This window comes from Podarcis muralis, chromosome 18 (genome assembly GCF_964188315.1).
Source record: "Podarcis muralis chromosome 18, rPodMur119.hap1.1, whole genome shotgun sequence".
NCBI classification, from domain to species: Eukaryota; Metazoa; Chordata; class Lepidosauria; order Squamata; family Lacertidae; genus Podarcis; species Podarcis muralis.
This window is the reverse complement of record NC_135672.1, coordinates 13,746,939-13,761,854: the sequence shown is the minus strand read 5'-3', so window position 1 is coordinate 13,761,854 and position 14,916 is coordinate 13,746,939. Positions and strand designations below refer to the sequence as shown.

The window sequence follows — 14,916 nt, the reverse complement described above, 5'->3', positions numbered from 1 at the left end:
TGGTCCTGCTACGCCGCTAGCGGGGAGGCCCACACCTGCTTCTGTGCCTGCCCCTCCGGCTGTGCAGTTGTGGGGTCCTTCCTCCCCCACATCGGTCCTCTCCATCTCTCTTCCTCCCGGAGTGGCAGCGTGTGGCTATTGTGGCGTCTTCAGGGCAGGACATCTGCGGCCCTCCAGCTCCTGACCTGCTAGCCTGTGTGGCCGGCGGTCAGCGAGGGAGTTAGGAACCCCAGCAAATCTGGAGGGCTGCAGATCTCCTTTCTGAAGCCTCGTTCGGCAGCGTAGAAAATGATGCCTGGCTCTGTATGCTTTCAGATCTAGGAAACGGCTCCATTTGCAGTTGCGGGGCTCTCCTGGCCTATGACTTGTCCAGACACAATCTCCCAGCTTTCCAGACTCTCTTTGGCCTCGCTGGCTGGCTACCCAGGGAGGGCAAAGACCCTCCTTGCCAGTCCGGCGTCGCCAAAATGCCGCCAGGAGAGCTTTCCTTGATTCCCACCGCTGCCCTGCGGAGGATGGCTTGTGTCTCTCTCTCTTTCTTTCTCTCTCCCTTCTTTTCCCCTGAGAAAACCCCTTTCCGGTCCTCCTCCCGTCTTCCTTGGTGTACAGGAAAAAAGGAGATGCAATCCCCAAGGCCCGTTCCCTGTAAATAGAAGTAGACTCTGAAGTGTGTGTGTGTGTGTTTGGAGGTCCTCTTGCCGTGCCGTGCTTTGTGCTGCTGGTGGTTTTATTTATGTTTCATGTGCGTGTGAGCGTGCGTTTGGGTTTTTTTTTATTTATTTAAAGAAAACGTTAACATACACGGTTTTTCAGTTGCTTGTAGGTTATTCTCTTTTTTAAAAACAACAACACCGTATTTAATAAGATGAACGAGAATAAGGCGGGCCGAGGAAGGGAGGTTGGCAACAGAAGCAGCCGCTAAACTCCTCCTCGGATTAATCCCCGTTTAAAGTAGTATCGCACCACTTTAAAGAGTGACAGCTGCCCGCACTCCCCCCAAAGAAACATGGGAATAGTAGTTTCTTCCCTTTGCAGAGCTACAGTTCCCAAATCGGTTTAACAATCAACTCTTCTTCCCAGGGAACTGTAGGGCAGCATTTAAAGCACTACAAAACCCCTCCCCAAAGATCCCTGGGAACTGGAGACCCCCATCCCCTCACGGAGCTACAATTCCCAGAGTGGGTTCACTATCACAGGCAACTCCATCCTTTCCGTTTGGCCAATGAGGGCCAGTATCTTAGTTTCTTCTGGTGAAAGGTCCCGGGTTCAGTTTCTGTGATCTGCACAGAGCTGGAAACCCTGGACCGCTGCTGCCAGTCAGTGTTGACAGTCCCGAGCAACATGGGATTCTGTATAACGCAGCTTCCTCTTTGGCCTGACATATACCCTCTGGGAGCATGTTTGGGTCCTTGATGGCGCAGACCACTTAGGGCTGCATTCCCCAAACTTGGGTCTCTGGACGTTTTCAAATTACACAGGTCCACTTTTGTGGAACCACCTTCCCCAGTCAAGTCCACCAGTCTGATCCAGTCCTGTCGATCTTCCAGACCCAGATGTGTCGACGCAACTGATTTGCAATTGGGAATTTGTTAGCTTTCTGTACTCTGCAGGGCAGGAAGTCAGATTCCAGCCCCATCTGCACTGAATAGTCATGGCAGCACCGTTGCACTTTAAGCAGCCATTGGTTCCCCTAAAGGATTATGGGAAGCGTTGTTTGTCAAGGACGCTGAGAGCTGGAAATAGGAGGCACAGATTTCCACCCCAGAGCCAATTCCAGAGCCAGCCCCTCTTCCCAGAAAACGGGGGGAACGGTATCCTCTGCGAAGGGAATCGGGGTCCCCTACCAACCCTCAGCATACGCTCCCCGACCCACTGGTCCTGCTAGCCAGGGAGGATGGGAGTTGTAGTCCTGAACAAACACACACAGGGCCCAAGTTTTGGGAAATGCTGACGGGGTAAAAGGTTGCAAGCGCTAAAACAGAGATCATAATGCAGGCGATAAAACCCGCCTGGAAATCCTAAGGGGAATTGAGAGAGGGGGATGTCTCTTAAGAGCTCTCAGCACCCTGAAAACTACAGCTCCCAGGTTTTCGGGGTGGAAGGGGGAGCCGTGACTGCAGTATCCTCTCCGCGTAGAGTTCGGATGCAGCCTCTGAAACCCGAAATGAACTGACGTGGCTGGTGTAGGGCGGCCTGTTTCAATGGGCCTACTCTGGAGCAGGACTCGCTTGGGCGCCGCCTCTTGCCTTCCCTTCCAACACTGGGAGGGGGAACTTGTTGCCCCCTTGGGTGCTGCTGGGGCTCCAGATCCCATCAGCAGCCAGCTGTTGGGAGCCCAGCCAACATCTGGAAGGCTGGTTTGCCCTGTCCAGCTTCAACATTCCCTGCAACCCCCATTCCTGGTTTTTTTTTGGACTGCGGTTCCTATGAACCCGAACCGCTTTGGCCCAAGGCTGGTGGCATCTGCAGGGCACCAGGTTGGGGAAGAGGCTGTTGTGCTGTAGGAGGGGGGGAAGGTTGTGTTGCCCCCACTTGCTGCTCCCGCCCCCTCGGACCCGCAAGCGATCTTTCCCCGCTTCACCTGGAGAACTCCTGGCTTTCAATCTTCTCAAACGACCAAACTCTCACTCTTTAAAACATTCCCTTTTTCTCTCGTTCCTCACCCCTCCATCCCACGACCCCCCTTTTCTTTTTTCATGGAAACGCTACGTACGGTTTTGGGTTTTTTCTCTCGTTTGGGCGGATATTTAGACACAAAACATTCTCTCTCTCTTTGTGAAGTTTACTTCTATGGGGAAAATTATATATATATATAAATATAAAAATATATATATGCTGTACTGTATTTAAAAAAAACTGTCGGAAGTGTCAAAATGAGTTCAGTTTCTTAAAAAAACAAAAACAATGAAAAGCTCTGGGGTGGAAAGAAAATCCCAATATCGTGGTACCAAGGAGAGTTGTGAAGAAATAAAATTCTGATCACGAGAAGCGTTCCATGCTGCTAGTCCCTGTGGAGGAATGGGGGAGGCCGAGCGCTTGAAGGGGGTCTGATGTGGCAAGGGGGGTCAGGTGCTTTTCAAAGGGGTTTTCTCCCAGTTTGTGGAGTGGGCTGGGGCTGCACCTCCAGCAACTGGGAACCGCAAGCAGGGAGCGCCTCACTGTTGCTCTGGCATTTTGATAGGGGGCTTTGGCTGTGGTGAGGCTGGGAGGCTGAGTAAGTTTTTAGAAACGAGGAAAGAGTGGGATTCTAGAGTCAGAAGGGACATCTATTCCAACCCGCTGCAAGGCAGGAATACGCAGCTGTCCCATACAGGGATCAAACCTGCAACCTTGGCGTGTGGCCAGCCGCTGCCGTTCGACTGCAGTTGGGAGCCTGGCAGCTCCGCCGCACTCAAAATATAATTTAAAAAGAAGAATAAGAATAATTTATTACTTATAGCCCACCCATCTGGCTGAGTTTCCCCAGCCACTCTGGGCTGCTTCCAACAGATTCAAAATACATTAAAACATCAGTCATTAAAAGGACAAACCGCCTTGACCAGAGAGAAGAACCACCTGTCTTGGCAACGGCGTGCAAAAAAAGGCCACCTGCTTTTTCTTTAATTGGGAAGATCTGGCACTTTGGAATGAATTGGGAAGGACCGGGGTTGGCAGTCGGGAGATGCCCGTGCCAAATCTGCCCCCCAGCCCGTTTCAGGATCCAAGGCGCTGCTGGAAGAGGGAGTCGAGGCCTCGGCTGGGAGGAGAGAAGGCTGCGCACCCGGGCGACGGCGCCTGCTTCCCAGATCCAGCCACCGATCTGGTGGGGCGCCAAGCTGGCTCCGGCACGAGTTCTGGATCCAACCTTGGCAGAAGTGAGTGGCCCTCGTTCACCCGGTCGTTTCCATCTCGACTGTGTCGGCTTCCTCGTTTTCCTCCAGGCTGAGCGATGGGTGCTTAGGCTAAAGAGAAAGCGGGGTGGGATCTCATCAGTTGGGGATCTACGCAGCTGGTGGGATCTCTGGCTAGAGCAGAGAGTATCCTCTTGACCCAGGAGAGCTGCTGCTGGGAGGACCACTGGTCTTGCTAAATCCAAGGCAGCCTGCGGAAATGATCCCTTAAGGCAGGCAGCCCCAAACTTGGCCCTCCAGCTGTTTTGGGACTACAACTCCCATCATGCCTAGCTAACGGGACCAGTGGTCAGGGATAATGGCAATTGTAGTCCCAAAACAGCCAGAGGGCCGAGTTTTGAGGTTTTTATTGGGCTTTAAAATATTGGGGCAACCCAGTCGGTGTATAAATCAGAAATTCTTATCCTGCTGTCCTGCCCACCTCTGGCCTACAAGAGAACATGGTCCCCGAACTCACGATTCAAAGGATCTGAGGCTGCAGTTCTGGGTAACCCCTCTCTCCACCGGAGACCCCAAACTTGCGCCCTGTGCCGCTGCCTCAGTTTACCCACCCGGTGCTTCAGGTACGACAGGTAGGTGTCCCAGCCGAGGGTGATGATGTTCATGTAGAGCACCCGGTAGGTGGCGGGCAGGAAGAGGAAGTTGATGAGCTGCGCCGGGGGCCACACGCACCAGTCCATCTGCGAGCGGGGAGAGGAAACGGGGGTCAGCTGCCCCGTGGGACAGGATGTGATGTCAGGGACAGGGAGGGAAGAGCCTTACCTTATAGAACTCCCAGAAATTGTCCTCCAGCTCTTGCCAGCTCTGGTCCAGCGTCTGCCCCTCCAGAGTCCCCATCCCTGCAGGGAGACAAAGGCAATGCCAGGGAGGGGGGTGCAGGATGAGGCCAGGCAGACGCAGGAGAGTTTCCCCCTCCCCTCGTGTCTCCCAGAACCAGGAGAGGTGGGCCTTCTCCTCTCCATTGTCTGCCCAGAAGATTAGCCCTGAAGGATAGAACTGTAGCGTTGAGACCCCCCAGGGTCATCTAGCCCAACCCCGTGCTGTGCAGGGATCCCGTCCGCACCCATTGCGCCGCAGGAGGGCCACTGAGTCCCGGGCCCTACCTGACCCCCTCCTCACGCATACAATCCCCCCCCAAGCGGGATTTTTCTCCCAGCGGTGTCAATGTCCTTACCCAAGAAGTACCAAACGCCCAGCGCCGGGGAGGCCGCGATCTGGTCAATGAAAACCTTCTTGAGGACGCTGCGGATCCCGCTGAAGCCGGCGGCGGGGAAGGTGCGGTCGAGCCACAGGTACCAGTAGTGCATTAGGGGGCCCATGCTGCAGCCAATGGCAAACATGCGGGCTGAGGAGGAGGAGAAAAAGGCAGATTTGTAGTCTCCTCCACAGGCAAAGAAAAGAGGCTCCATCGCTTGGAAGTCTAAGTGGAGCACGTGTGAAAAGCTAATTTGGGGGGGGGGGGGACTTCCAGAAGTCCGTTCCAAAACCAAAGTGTTCCCAAACCAAGGAACGTTTTCCCATAGAAAAGGCGGCAAAAATGGATTAATCCGCTCCAGACTATTAAAAACAACCCCTAAGACAGCCGTTTAGCATGAATTTTACTATCTAACGAGACCATTGATCCATAAAATGAAAGCAATAAACAATGTGCAGTGGTACCTCAGGTTAAGTACTAAATTCGTTCCAGAGGTCTGTACTTAACCTGAAACTGTTCTTAACCTGAAGCACCAGTTTAGCTAATGGGGCTGCCGCCGCATGATTTCTGTTCTCATCCTGAAGCAAAGTTCTTAACCTGAAGCACTATTTCTGGGTTAGCGGAGTCTGTAACCTGAAGCGTATGTAACCCGAGGTACCACTGTACTGCAGTCACATAATCAACTAATCTGTAGCTTAACTGGGTTTCACACAGTCACAAAACAAAACAAAAAGAGCCACAAAAACGTGAAATTAATATTAAAAACAGACAGACCTCCGTGTAATACAGAAGGCCCCGCTCTCGTGTTGCCACCCTCCTGACCTCTCGAGGAGCATGGCTAATGGCCACGACCCACAGAGCGTGAGACAGACCGATGGCCTGACTCTGCACCCCCGGGATTGAAATCCCAGGTAGCGCCGTGGAAAGGCAGTTTTGAGGAAGAGGCAGGCAGGGCTCACCTGTGCGGGCCAGATCCCGCTTGCGCTTGGGGTCCTGCCTCATCTCCCAGGCCTGGCGGAGCGTGTCCCCAGCAGCCAGGAGCCCCCCGCAGCTGACGGTGTTGGTCACCAGCAGGAGGCGGCCTTGGAAGAGCGGCTTCCAGTAGACGGAGAAGATCTGCCGGCCGCGGGCCATCATCTTGGCGCTTCGTCGCAGGCCCAGCGGCTGGCTGTGGGGAGAACTGCAGGGGGGGGGGGGACACAAACAAGATGGTGAGCTTCCTCCCACGGCCTTCTGGCAGTTCCCTCTCTGCAAGAAGCGAGGTTGCAGGGAAGCAGGCAGAGGGCCTTCTCAGTGGTGGAGCCCTCCCGTCAGATGTCAAGGAAATAAACAACTATCTGACTTTTAGGAAGGCAGCCCTCTTTAGGGAAGTCTTTAAGGTTTAAGTAGGTGGTCGTGTTGGTCTGCCGTAGTCGAAATAAATTTAAACAATTCTTTAAGAAGCTAATTAAAAAGACTCTTCTTAAAAGCCTAAAAACGCCTTTAAAAGAATCACGCCTTCAAAAAAGTTATATGATCTAAGTCTTTAAAGGATTCATTCCAGAAGAATTTAAAAATGATAATATAGCACCTTAGAGACCAACTGAGTACAGTGGTACCTCGGGTTAAGAACTTAATTCATTCTGGAGGTCTGTTCTTAACCTGAAGTGCCGCCGCAGCACGATTTCTGTTCTCGTCCTGAAGCAAAGTTCTTAACCCGAGGTACTATTTCTGGGTTAGCGGAGTCTGTAACCTGAGGTACCACTGTAGTTTTAGGTATAAGCTTTAGTGTGATTTTTTTTCGCGTTTTAAATATTCCGTTGGGAGCCGCTGAGAGTGGCTGGGGAATCCCAGCCAGATGGGCGGGGTATAAATATTATTATTATTATTATTATTATTAGGAATACGAGCAACAGCAACACCCGTCCTGGCCTCCGCCCGCCCTCCCAAGTCTGCCCGCGCACTCTGTGCATGCTCAGAGGCACTCTCACCTCGGGCCTCTCCGCCGCCTCCACGGCCAGCACGAGGAGGGTCAGAGTCCGAGCCAACGCCGCCGCCGCATCCCACTTCCGCCTCCGCGGGGTCACGTGAGCGCCAGAGCCACGTGACGCCGCCTATGCGAGCGGAAGGAGCAAAGCAGCGCGCCCGGAAGCGAGGGGGGACCGCTCTGGCCGCGCGGCTTCCTCCGTCTCGGTGTCCCTGCGCATGCGCCGCGGGCCCCTTTCGTCTGAGGGCAATGGCGGGAAAGGAGGCGGCGGCGGCGGCGGCTTCTTCGCCTTTCCGGAGCGGCGCTGCTCTCCGCGCGGAGCCCGGCCTGGCCTCGGAGGAGAAGGCGGGAGCCCGGCCCAAGCAGAGAGGTGACGGCACTCTGCACATGCTCGGGGGAGGCGGGGCCGCTCTGCGCATGCGCGTGGGAGAAGGCGGCCGCGCTCTGCACATGCTCGGGAGCACCGCTGTTTCGGTGTTTTGTTTTTAATGTATTTTTACATATACAATTTTGCAACCAATTATTTATTTCGCGACATTCTCTAAATCTCTTGACTTCCCTCCATCCCTTACATGGATCCTAATGACTAATTTTCCAAGTTTACATAGCAATGCAGTTTCCATAATTTTCATTTTTCTTAATTGTCCACAAACGTCGTTACTTTACAAGTGATTTTTTTTTAAAGTCCAGCTAACGTTTTAACTTGTGTACAACGGTCTCCTAGATAGGTTATACCGTATTTTTCGCCCCATAGGACGCACCGGCCCATAGGACGCACCTAGTTTTTTTTTGGGGGGGGGGGAATTATTCCCCCCCCCCAGGTGCGGGGCTGGGGCGGGGGGAAGCCTGAGCTTCCCCCGACCCCAGTACGGGCTGCTATCCGCAAGCCGTGGGAGAGCTGCGCGAAGCCGCCCAAAGCTTGGGGCGTGCTGAGCTCAGGGCGCCCCAAGCTTCTGGGTGCCGGCTAGCGGATAGCTTCCTGAAGCCTGGAGAGCGAGAGGGGGCGGTGCTCACCGACCCCTCTCACTCTCCAGGCTTCAGCGAAAGCCTGCATTCGCCCCATAGGACGCACACGTACTTACCCTTAAGGGGGTAAGTGTGATGCGCATGATGTGGGGGTGAAGGAGCTGCACGTGCGCAGAGGTCTCTGCACATAATAATAATAATAATAATAATGATGAATTTCTCCCCTGCCCATCTGGCTGGGTTTCCCCAGCCACTCTGGGCGGCTTCCAACGGAATATTAAAAACACTATCAAACATTGAAAGCTTCCCTAAAGAGGGCTGCCTTCAGATGTCTTCTAAAAGTCAGGCAGTTGTTTATTTCCTTGACATCTGATGGGACGGCATTCCACAGGGCGGGCGCCACCACCGAGAAGGCCCTCTGCTTGGGCATAGTCATGACTTATGTTGTGGGGGGCAGAACTTCAGCTAGTTCAGTATTTTTATTAATTTTGGGTGGGCAAAATAAATTGGGGAGGGCAAGGGTCCCTACAGGAGCAAGAGGAACTCTGCACGTGCTTGCTGCCGTTCCGGAGAGGGGAGGCACTTTGCCCCCCTCCTGCCACAGTCTTCGGAAAAGCCGCTCCTGACGTGCTCAGAGGCACCTTGCCTCTTCCCGTTTCACGCTTTTTCTCTTTTGCCTCCTTTCTGCCTCCTTAGGGGCAAGAATCGTGCCCTCACGATACCTGGACTATCAAAAAGGATCCGGAAAGGTGAGGTCTGGATGTGAAATTCCTCTTTTTGGTGTTTCCGTTTTAGCTAAAATAATCGCTAATAAACGGGTCATTGCTTCTCATTTGTGGATTGCTCTCTCAGGAGGTTTGCCTGGTGCCTTTATTATAGATTTTTAGACTCCTGGTGAGAATGTTCCTCTTCATCCAGGCCTTGGGCTGATTAATATTCTACAGCTTTTTAAATGTGTCTGTGAGAAGGGGGCTATCACTGTTTTGCTGTTTTGTTTTAATTGTTTACTTGTTTTTATCCCGTGTTTTCTTCTGTGAACCGCCCTGAGATCTTATGACAAAGGGCAGTTTATAAATTTAATAAATAATAATAATCCTTGAAATAAATTCCACCGAAACGTGCTTGGGGTGGGTGTGGGGAGAGGTGTAAACCCCTTTACAGTGGTACCTTGGGTTACATATGCTTCAGGTTACATACGCTTCAGGTTACAGACTCCTCTAACCCAGAAATAGTGCTTCAGGTTAAGAACTTTGCTTCAGAATGAGAAGAGAAATTGTTCTGTGGGTGCAGGAGGCCCCATTAGCTAAAGTGGTGCTTCAGGTTAAGAACAGTTTCAGGTTAAGAACGGACCTCCAGAACGATTTAAGTACTTAACCCAAGGTACCACTGTATTTTCATTTGTCCAATTGCTGGAGTGTGTTGAAACACTCCCACTCCCCAACCATGACATAACAGCCCATGCCTAACTTGCCATGTCTTATTCTTCCTTTCCAGGCTGCTGCCAAAGCCACAGCTGGTGAGTTTTTTTTGGGGGGGGGTCAAGCATCTTGAAGGGGCTCTCTGGGGTGGACCTTTCTTGGGGGCAAGTTCACATGATGGTGGGGTTCATTCCGACACGGTTAAATCTGTCGAGAAGGCAATCTGGGTTGGTGATTCCCTCCTGGAATACAAGAGGCCCCCATCGCTTTCGTTATGCAACTGGCTCTTAGAAAACAATGTCTATTCTTTGCGGTTTCAATTCAGCCATTTCTAATTTTGATCAGTGTTTATTTGTCTCCATCACGCAATTAGTTCAACACCGGTAAATTGCTTGGGAGCCTCTCCGGCAAACCAGGATAATATAGTCCAGTAGCACCTTAGAGATCAAGTATAATTGGGTTTTCCTCCCCTCCTCTAGACCCTCACGAGGTTTTGCAGTCCACTCTGGTGGAGAGCCACGGAAGATCCCGGCCTGAACTGGAGGTCTCTGTCATCAAAAGTACGTGTGTTCCCTCCAGTTACTGCCTTGAACTGGTTGCAGGTGTGCTGGCCTCCTTTCTCCCCCTCAGTGATAGAACTTCTGCGTGGTTTTCGGAGGGGTGGGGGGGGTGGCATGTCCCGCAGAAGACCCAGGGGTTCAATGATGCCTTCCCCCCCATGTGGGATATTTAAGGCAATTCCTTTCGTCCAGGACAAGACACCTTGAGCTCTCCCCGAGAGACGTCTTTAGCATATGCACCGCAGGGTGCAAAGATCCACCTGGTGCCCCCAAATTTAGTTTAGCCACCCCCAGAGGTGTCCAAGGCACCCAACAGAATATTTTAAAGCACAACAAAACCTCAAAACATTAAAAACTTCCTTGAACAGGGCTGCCTTCGGATGCCTCCTAAAAGTCAGATAGTTGTTTATTTCCTTGACATCTGATGGGAGAGGCTGCCACCACCGAGAAGGCCCTCTGCCTGCTTCCCTGTAGCCTCACTTCTCGCAGGGAGGGAACACCCAAAAGGCCCTCAGAGCTGGACCTCCGTGTCTGGGCAGAACAATGGGGGAGGAGACGCTCCAGGAAAACACTAAACGGAGAAAGCAGGGGGGTCATTGTCACAGCCATTTGTGGGTTCCCTCCTCCCAGTTGCAGCCCAGTCTCCTATCGGCTTTTGACTGTTAACTGGAATGTGACTGTATGTGTGTGTGTTTGTCTTTTCTCTGGTTGCCACTTCTAGGCAAAAGCTGCCCCAGAGCATCGAGTTCGAAACACCACCTAAAACCCACCCCCCGAGAAAAGCAGAGCCTGGTGAGTCATGCGGAGACATTGAATGCAGATTTTATTTTCTAGTGAGGGGCTACAGGTTCTTGTTGAGCTGCTGTCAAACAGATACTCTCAAGTCTGCTGTTAGGTGGCAGTAAACGTTCCCAGACGGGTGAGCCAGTCTTGGCCACGAGGGTCCACTTGTCTGGTTTTGAATGCATTTATTGTTTTTGTACTTTTAGTTGTCTTTAATTAACTTACGTGTAAATTGCTTTAAGACGCCGGCTTAGAAGGCAATTCATAGCTTAATGATCACCATCATCTGGGACCTAAGGTTTCTATAATTTAAAAAATCGCAGTGCTATACTTTCTTAAGCATGTAAAGAGAATTGCAGCAGATTTGCCCTTCCTCCCTGCTTTTCTCGACAGTTTCCCACCCATTTGATTTGTTAAAGAATCGGCTTTGTTTTCTTCCAGGTCTCTCCTGATTCTGATGACTTGATTCGGATGCTGGAATCGGAGACACTTCTGTTGACCTATGCCTCCCTAAAGGTAAGAGACCAACGGTCTTTTCCCTGCTTTGAGAGTCACTTAGAGAAGGATCTGAAATATTTCCCTTGAGTTTGTTTTATTCTGAATTGTTTCATATGCTGCTTTAACGTGTTATAAATGCCTCTGAGATTTCCCCCCTTTAAAATATAAAGCGGTATATAAATGAGAAGGAGGAGGACGAGGGAGAACCGCCCCCCCTTTAGAAGCCCCTGCACTAAATGCATCTTCTTTCACCTGCCTTTTGTGGACGCGTGTTCGAAACCCGACAACATTGCATTGCAAACAGATGGAGAAGAATACCGCCTTCCTGGAAGGGCGATCTGAGAGGAGCTTGCTAACCCTCAGCAGGGAGGCTGCGAGGCTGCAGGCGGAGGCCCAGAAGAAGCGGCGCAGGCTGCAGCGTCTAAGGAAGGACCGCCAGCTCTCCGAGTCGCTGGGCAGACAGGTATGGGCTTCCTGCTTCCCAGGGGGCAGATCTGAGGACATATCCCTACGGGGCTGGCTTGGTTCTGTCCTGCGGCTAACGTCTCTCCTTCCTTCCACCACCCGGGCTTCCAGCTCGAAGCTCTTGCTCCCGTTTTTGAGCAAAGCCCGGCATTCGAAGAGGAATACAGGCACTTTGCCACCGCCCTGGACACGGCGAGACATGAGCTGCCGGTGAACGAGATCTACCTGGGCGAGGACAAGAGCCAGTATCTAGGTAGGGGAGTGGATCCACCTCAATGGCAGAGACTCCTGGATCCAGCCCCATGTGGCATCAGGAAGCATCTGTTTGCGGGGATGTTGAGGGTGGCAGGAGAGGATATATTGCTTATGAATATCCTTCCTAACTTGTGCTAGCAGAGTGCCTTCCCCTTCTTACGCAGCAGAAAGCTGGTTGCAAACTAATGTGAGTTTCTTAAGACAATAAGCAATTCAATCTGGCTTGTACAAATAATATTTTCCTGGTAAGACCCCCTGAATCCCTCCGAAAAGAATAAAGACACCGCAGTCTTATTTACAAGTAACAAAAAGTAGTTTTACTCACGATTAGGCAGAGCGGCGTGTGATCCCTGAAGGCAGGCTTTAGGCTTAAAGTTACAAATAGGTTTGCCCCGTATGGGAGCTAACCTGGGGAACAGGTGTGGCAGCCAGCAGTCCAGTCCAGGTGATTCAGGAAGCAGGTATGATGTAAAAGAAGATTGGGAAAAGAGAAAGGTAGCAGATTTTTCCTCCAAAAGCACTTTATTTTAAAAATACGATTTATTTATTTTTTAAAAATCTGATTTAAATTGCTTTTCCATGGGGAGGGTTCCTGGTTTGATGCCTGCTATCTAAGAGGATCTCTTCCTCTCTCTGAATCTCTTCCCTCGACTTGCAGACGACTTGCAGAGGGCCTTGGCCGCCACCCAGGAAGCTCTGCGCAGAGCCCTGCCGGAGCACGCCAAGGAGAACGCCAAGGGCCTGAGCGTCACGAAGGAGCTGGAGGAGACATCCTTGGAGGTGGCTGCCGAGCTGCCAAGGTATTTATAGTAAAAACACATTTTAAAAGAACCTAAGGAACTTTGTTCCTGTTTGGTTGGGTGGAGGAGGAGGAGGAAGAGGCAAGTTTTTAAGGGGCTGAGGGAGATCTTGGTGAATCGTGTTGGGAATACAGACTTTCTCCGTGTTGGGAATAAAGACGTACTCCATGTTGGGAATACAGACTTTCTCCATGTTGGGAATACAGACGTACTCCATGTTAGGAATACAGACTTTCTCCGTGTTGGGAACACAAACTTTCCAAGAATGAGAAAGAAATATGACGTCCCATTTCCCCTCCTGCTGAAGTAGAGCATCTGCTTTGCTTGGAGATTCACTTTACAAAACAGTGAGATTGTGGGCCTTTTTGGAACCGGCTTAGAAGAACACTAAGAACAAGACAGAAATGGCAGAAAACAAATGTGTAGAGAGAAGGTATTCTCGTTTGCTCATAAGTACTAGAACTGGTCGCCCAGTGCTTCAGAAAGGAAGCTGTTCTTCACTCAGCAGCCCGTTCACCTACGGGACTCACTGCCACAAGGTGGCCCACAGGCTCAAACGGCTTCAAAGGGAGGATTTAGGCTCATCCACGTGATGCTATTTAGGAGAGGCTGGGTGCAAACTCATTTATTTATTGGAAATGAAGGGATTAGTCAGAGCTGGATTTAAGGGACATGCCACTTTCCTTGGGTGTACTTTGGGTCTGGTTGGAGATCCCTGAGTGGTCATTAGCCACAATGTTGCAATGGAACCAATAATAATAATAATAATAATAAAAAATAATAATTTATTTATACCCCATCCATCTGGCTGGGTTTCCCCAGCCACTCTGGGCAGCTCCCCATAGAATATTAAAAACACGATAAAATTTGAAACACGACAAAACATCAGTCATTAAAAACTTCCCTGAACAGGGCTGCCTTCAGATCCCTTCTAAAAGTCAGATAGTGGTTTATTTCCTTGACATCTGATGGGAGAGGGTGCCACCACCGAGAAGGCCCTCTGCCTGCTTCCCTGCAACCTCGCAGGGAGGGAACCGCCAGAAGGCCCTCGGAGCTGGACCTCCGTGATCAGAAGCTGGGGAGAAATAATAGGGGGAAGGCCCTTGCCGTTGTTTCCTTCTAGGAGGTGCCTGGTTGGAGCGACAATGTTGAACGTCTGAGCCGTCAGGACGTCATGTTCTTAGCAATGGGCCCTGCTAGATCTTTCTCAAAGAGATGAGCCTGTTTGCTTCTCTGCTCCCAATCCACGCTCTCCTCCTCCTCCTCCTCTTCCAGGACCTTCGCGCACGGACTGGACTTGTCGGCCGACGTTGGCAAAGAGGCCTCCCTGCGCTGCCAGAAGGTCTTTGAAGACGCCCAAGGGGTCGAGAGGATACAGCAGCTCTACTTTGGCTAGGCCCAGACCCCCAGGCTTGCCCCCCTCCAGGCCTCCCGTCCCGAATCCGGCAGCCGAAGCCGCCCTCTCTGCCAAGCTGCTCGAATTTTTGTATTGAATGGAATTTTTGTATTAAAGCACTGCACTCTTTCACTGCAAAGTCTGGTTGCAACAGTGTCTTCTTTTGGCCTGTTTTAATTATTATTATTATTATTATTATTTATTATTTGTTGAGTCATTTAGTCATGTCCGCCTCTTGGTGACCCCCTGGACCAGAGCACGCCAGGCCCTCCTGTCTTCCACTGCCTCCCGCAGTTTGGTCAAACTCATGCTGGTCACTTCGAGAACACTGTCCCACCATCTCGTCCTCTGTCGTCCCCTTCTCCTTGTGCCCTCCATCTTTCCCAACATCAGGGTCTTTCCCAGGGAGTCTTCTCTTCTCATGAGGTGGCCAAAGTCTTGGAGCCTCAGCTTCAGGATCTGTCCTTCCAGTCAGCACTCAGGGCTGATTTCCTTCAGAATGGAGAGGTTGGATCTTCTTGCAGTCCATGGGACTCTCCGGAGTCTCCTCCAGCACCAGAATTCAAAAGCATCCATCTTGATGGTCCAGCTCTCGCTTCTCTACATCACTAATTATTATTACTGTATTATACCGCCCTATACCCGGGGGTCCTAGGGTAGTTTACAGAATAAATCAAGATGTAAAACCCTCTTTTATTGTCCATTCCGGGTCGCCCAGCCACTG

At 51.3% G+C, this 14,916-nt stretch overlaps 2 protein-coding genes across 2 annotated transcripts; one reads left to right on the top strand and one right to left on the bottom strand.

Moving 5' to 3' along the window:
- Positions 1–3,408: 3,408 nt before the first annotated feature.
- MPV17L2 (MPV17 mitochondrial inner membrane protein like 2) lies at positions 3,409–7,137 on the bottom strand. The gene is made up of 6 exons (XM_028713372.2): positions 7,056–7,137; positions 6,045–6,265; positions 5,065–5,235; positions 4,653–4,729; positions 4,442–4,570; positions 3,409–3,941 (listed from the first exon to the last, which is right to left on the bottom strand). Exons 2-6 carry the CDS (start codon positions 6,220–6,222, stop codon positions 3,870–3,872), a joined length of 627 nt encoding a protein of 208 aa, XP_028569205.2. The 5' UTR covers positions 6,223–6,265; positions 7,056–7,137; the 3' UTR covers positions 3,409–3,869.
- Positions 7,138–7,261: 124 nt separating this feature from the next.
- HAUS8 (HAUS augmin like complex subunit 8) lies at positions 7,262–14,331 on the top strand. Its single transcript, XM_028713370.2, has 10 exons — positions 7,262–7,421; positions 8,714–8,766; positions 9,512–9,533; positions 9,915–9,995; positions 10,717–10,787; positions 11,220–11,294; positions 11,581–11,739; positions 11,853–11,994; positions 12,655–12,796; positions 14,072–14,331. The coding sequence occupies exons 1-10, from the start codon at positions 7,301–7,303 to the stop codon at positions 14,190–14,192; spliced, it is 987 nt and encodes a 328-aa protein (XP_028569203.2). The 5' UTR covers positions 7,262–7,300; the 3' UTR covers positions 14,193–14,331.
- The last annotated feature ends 585 nt before the right edge of the window (positions 14,332–14,916 follow it).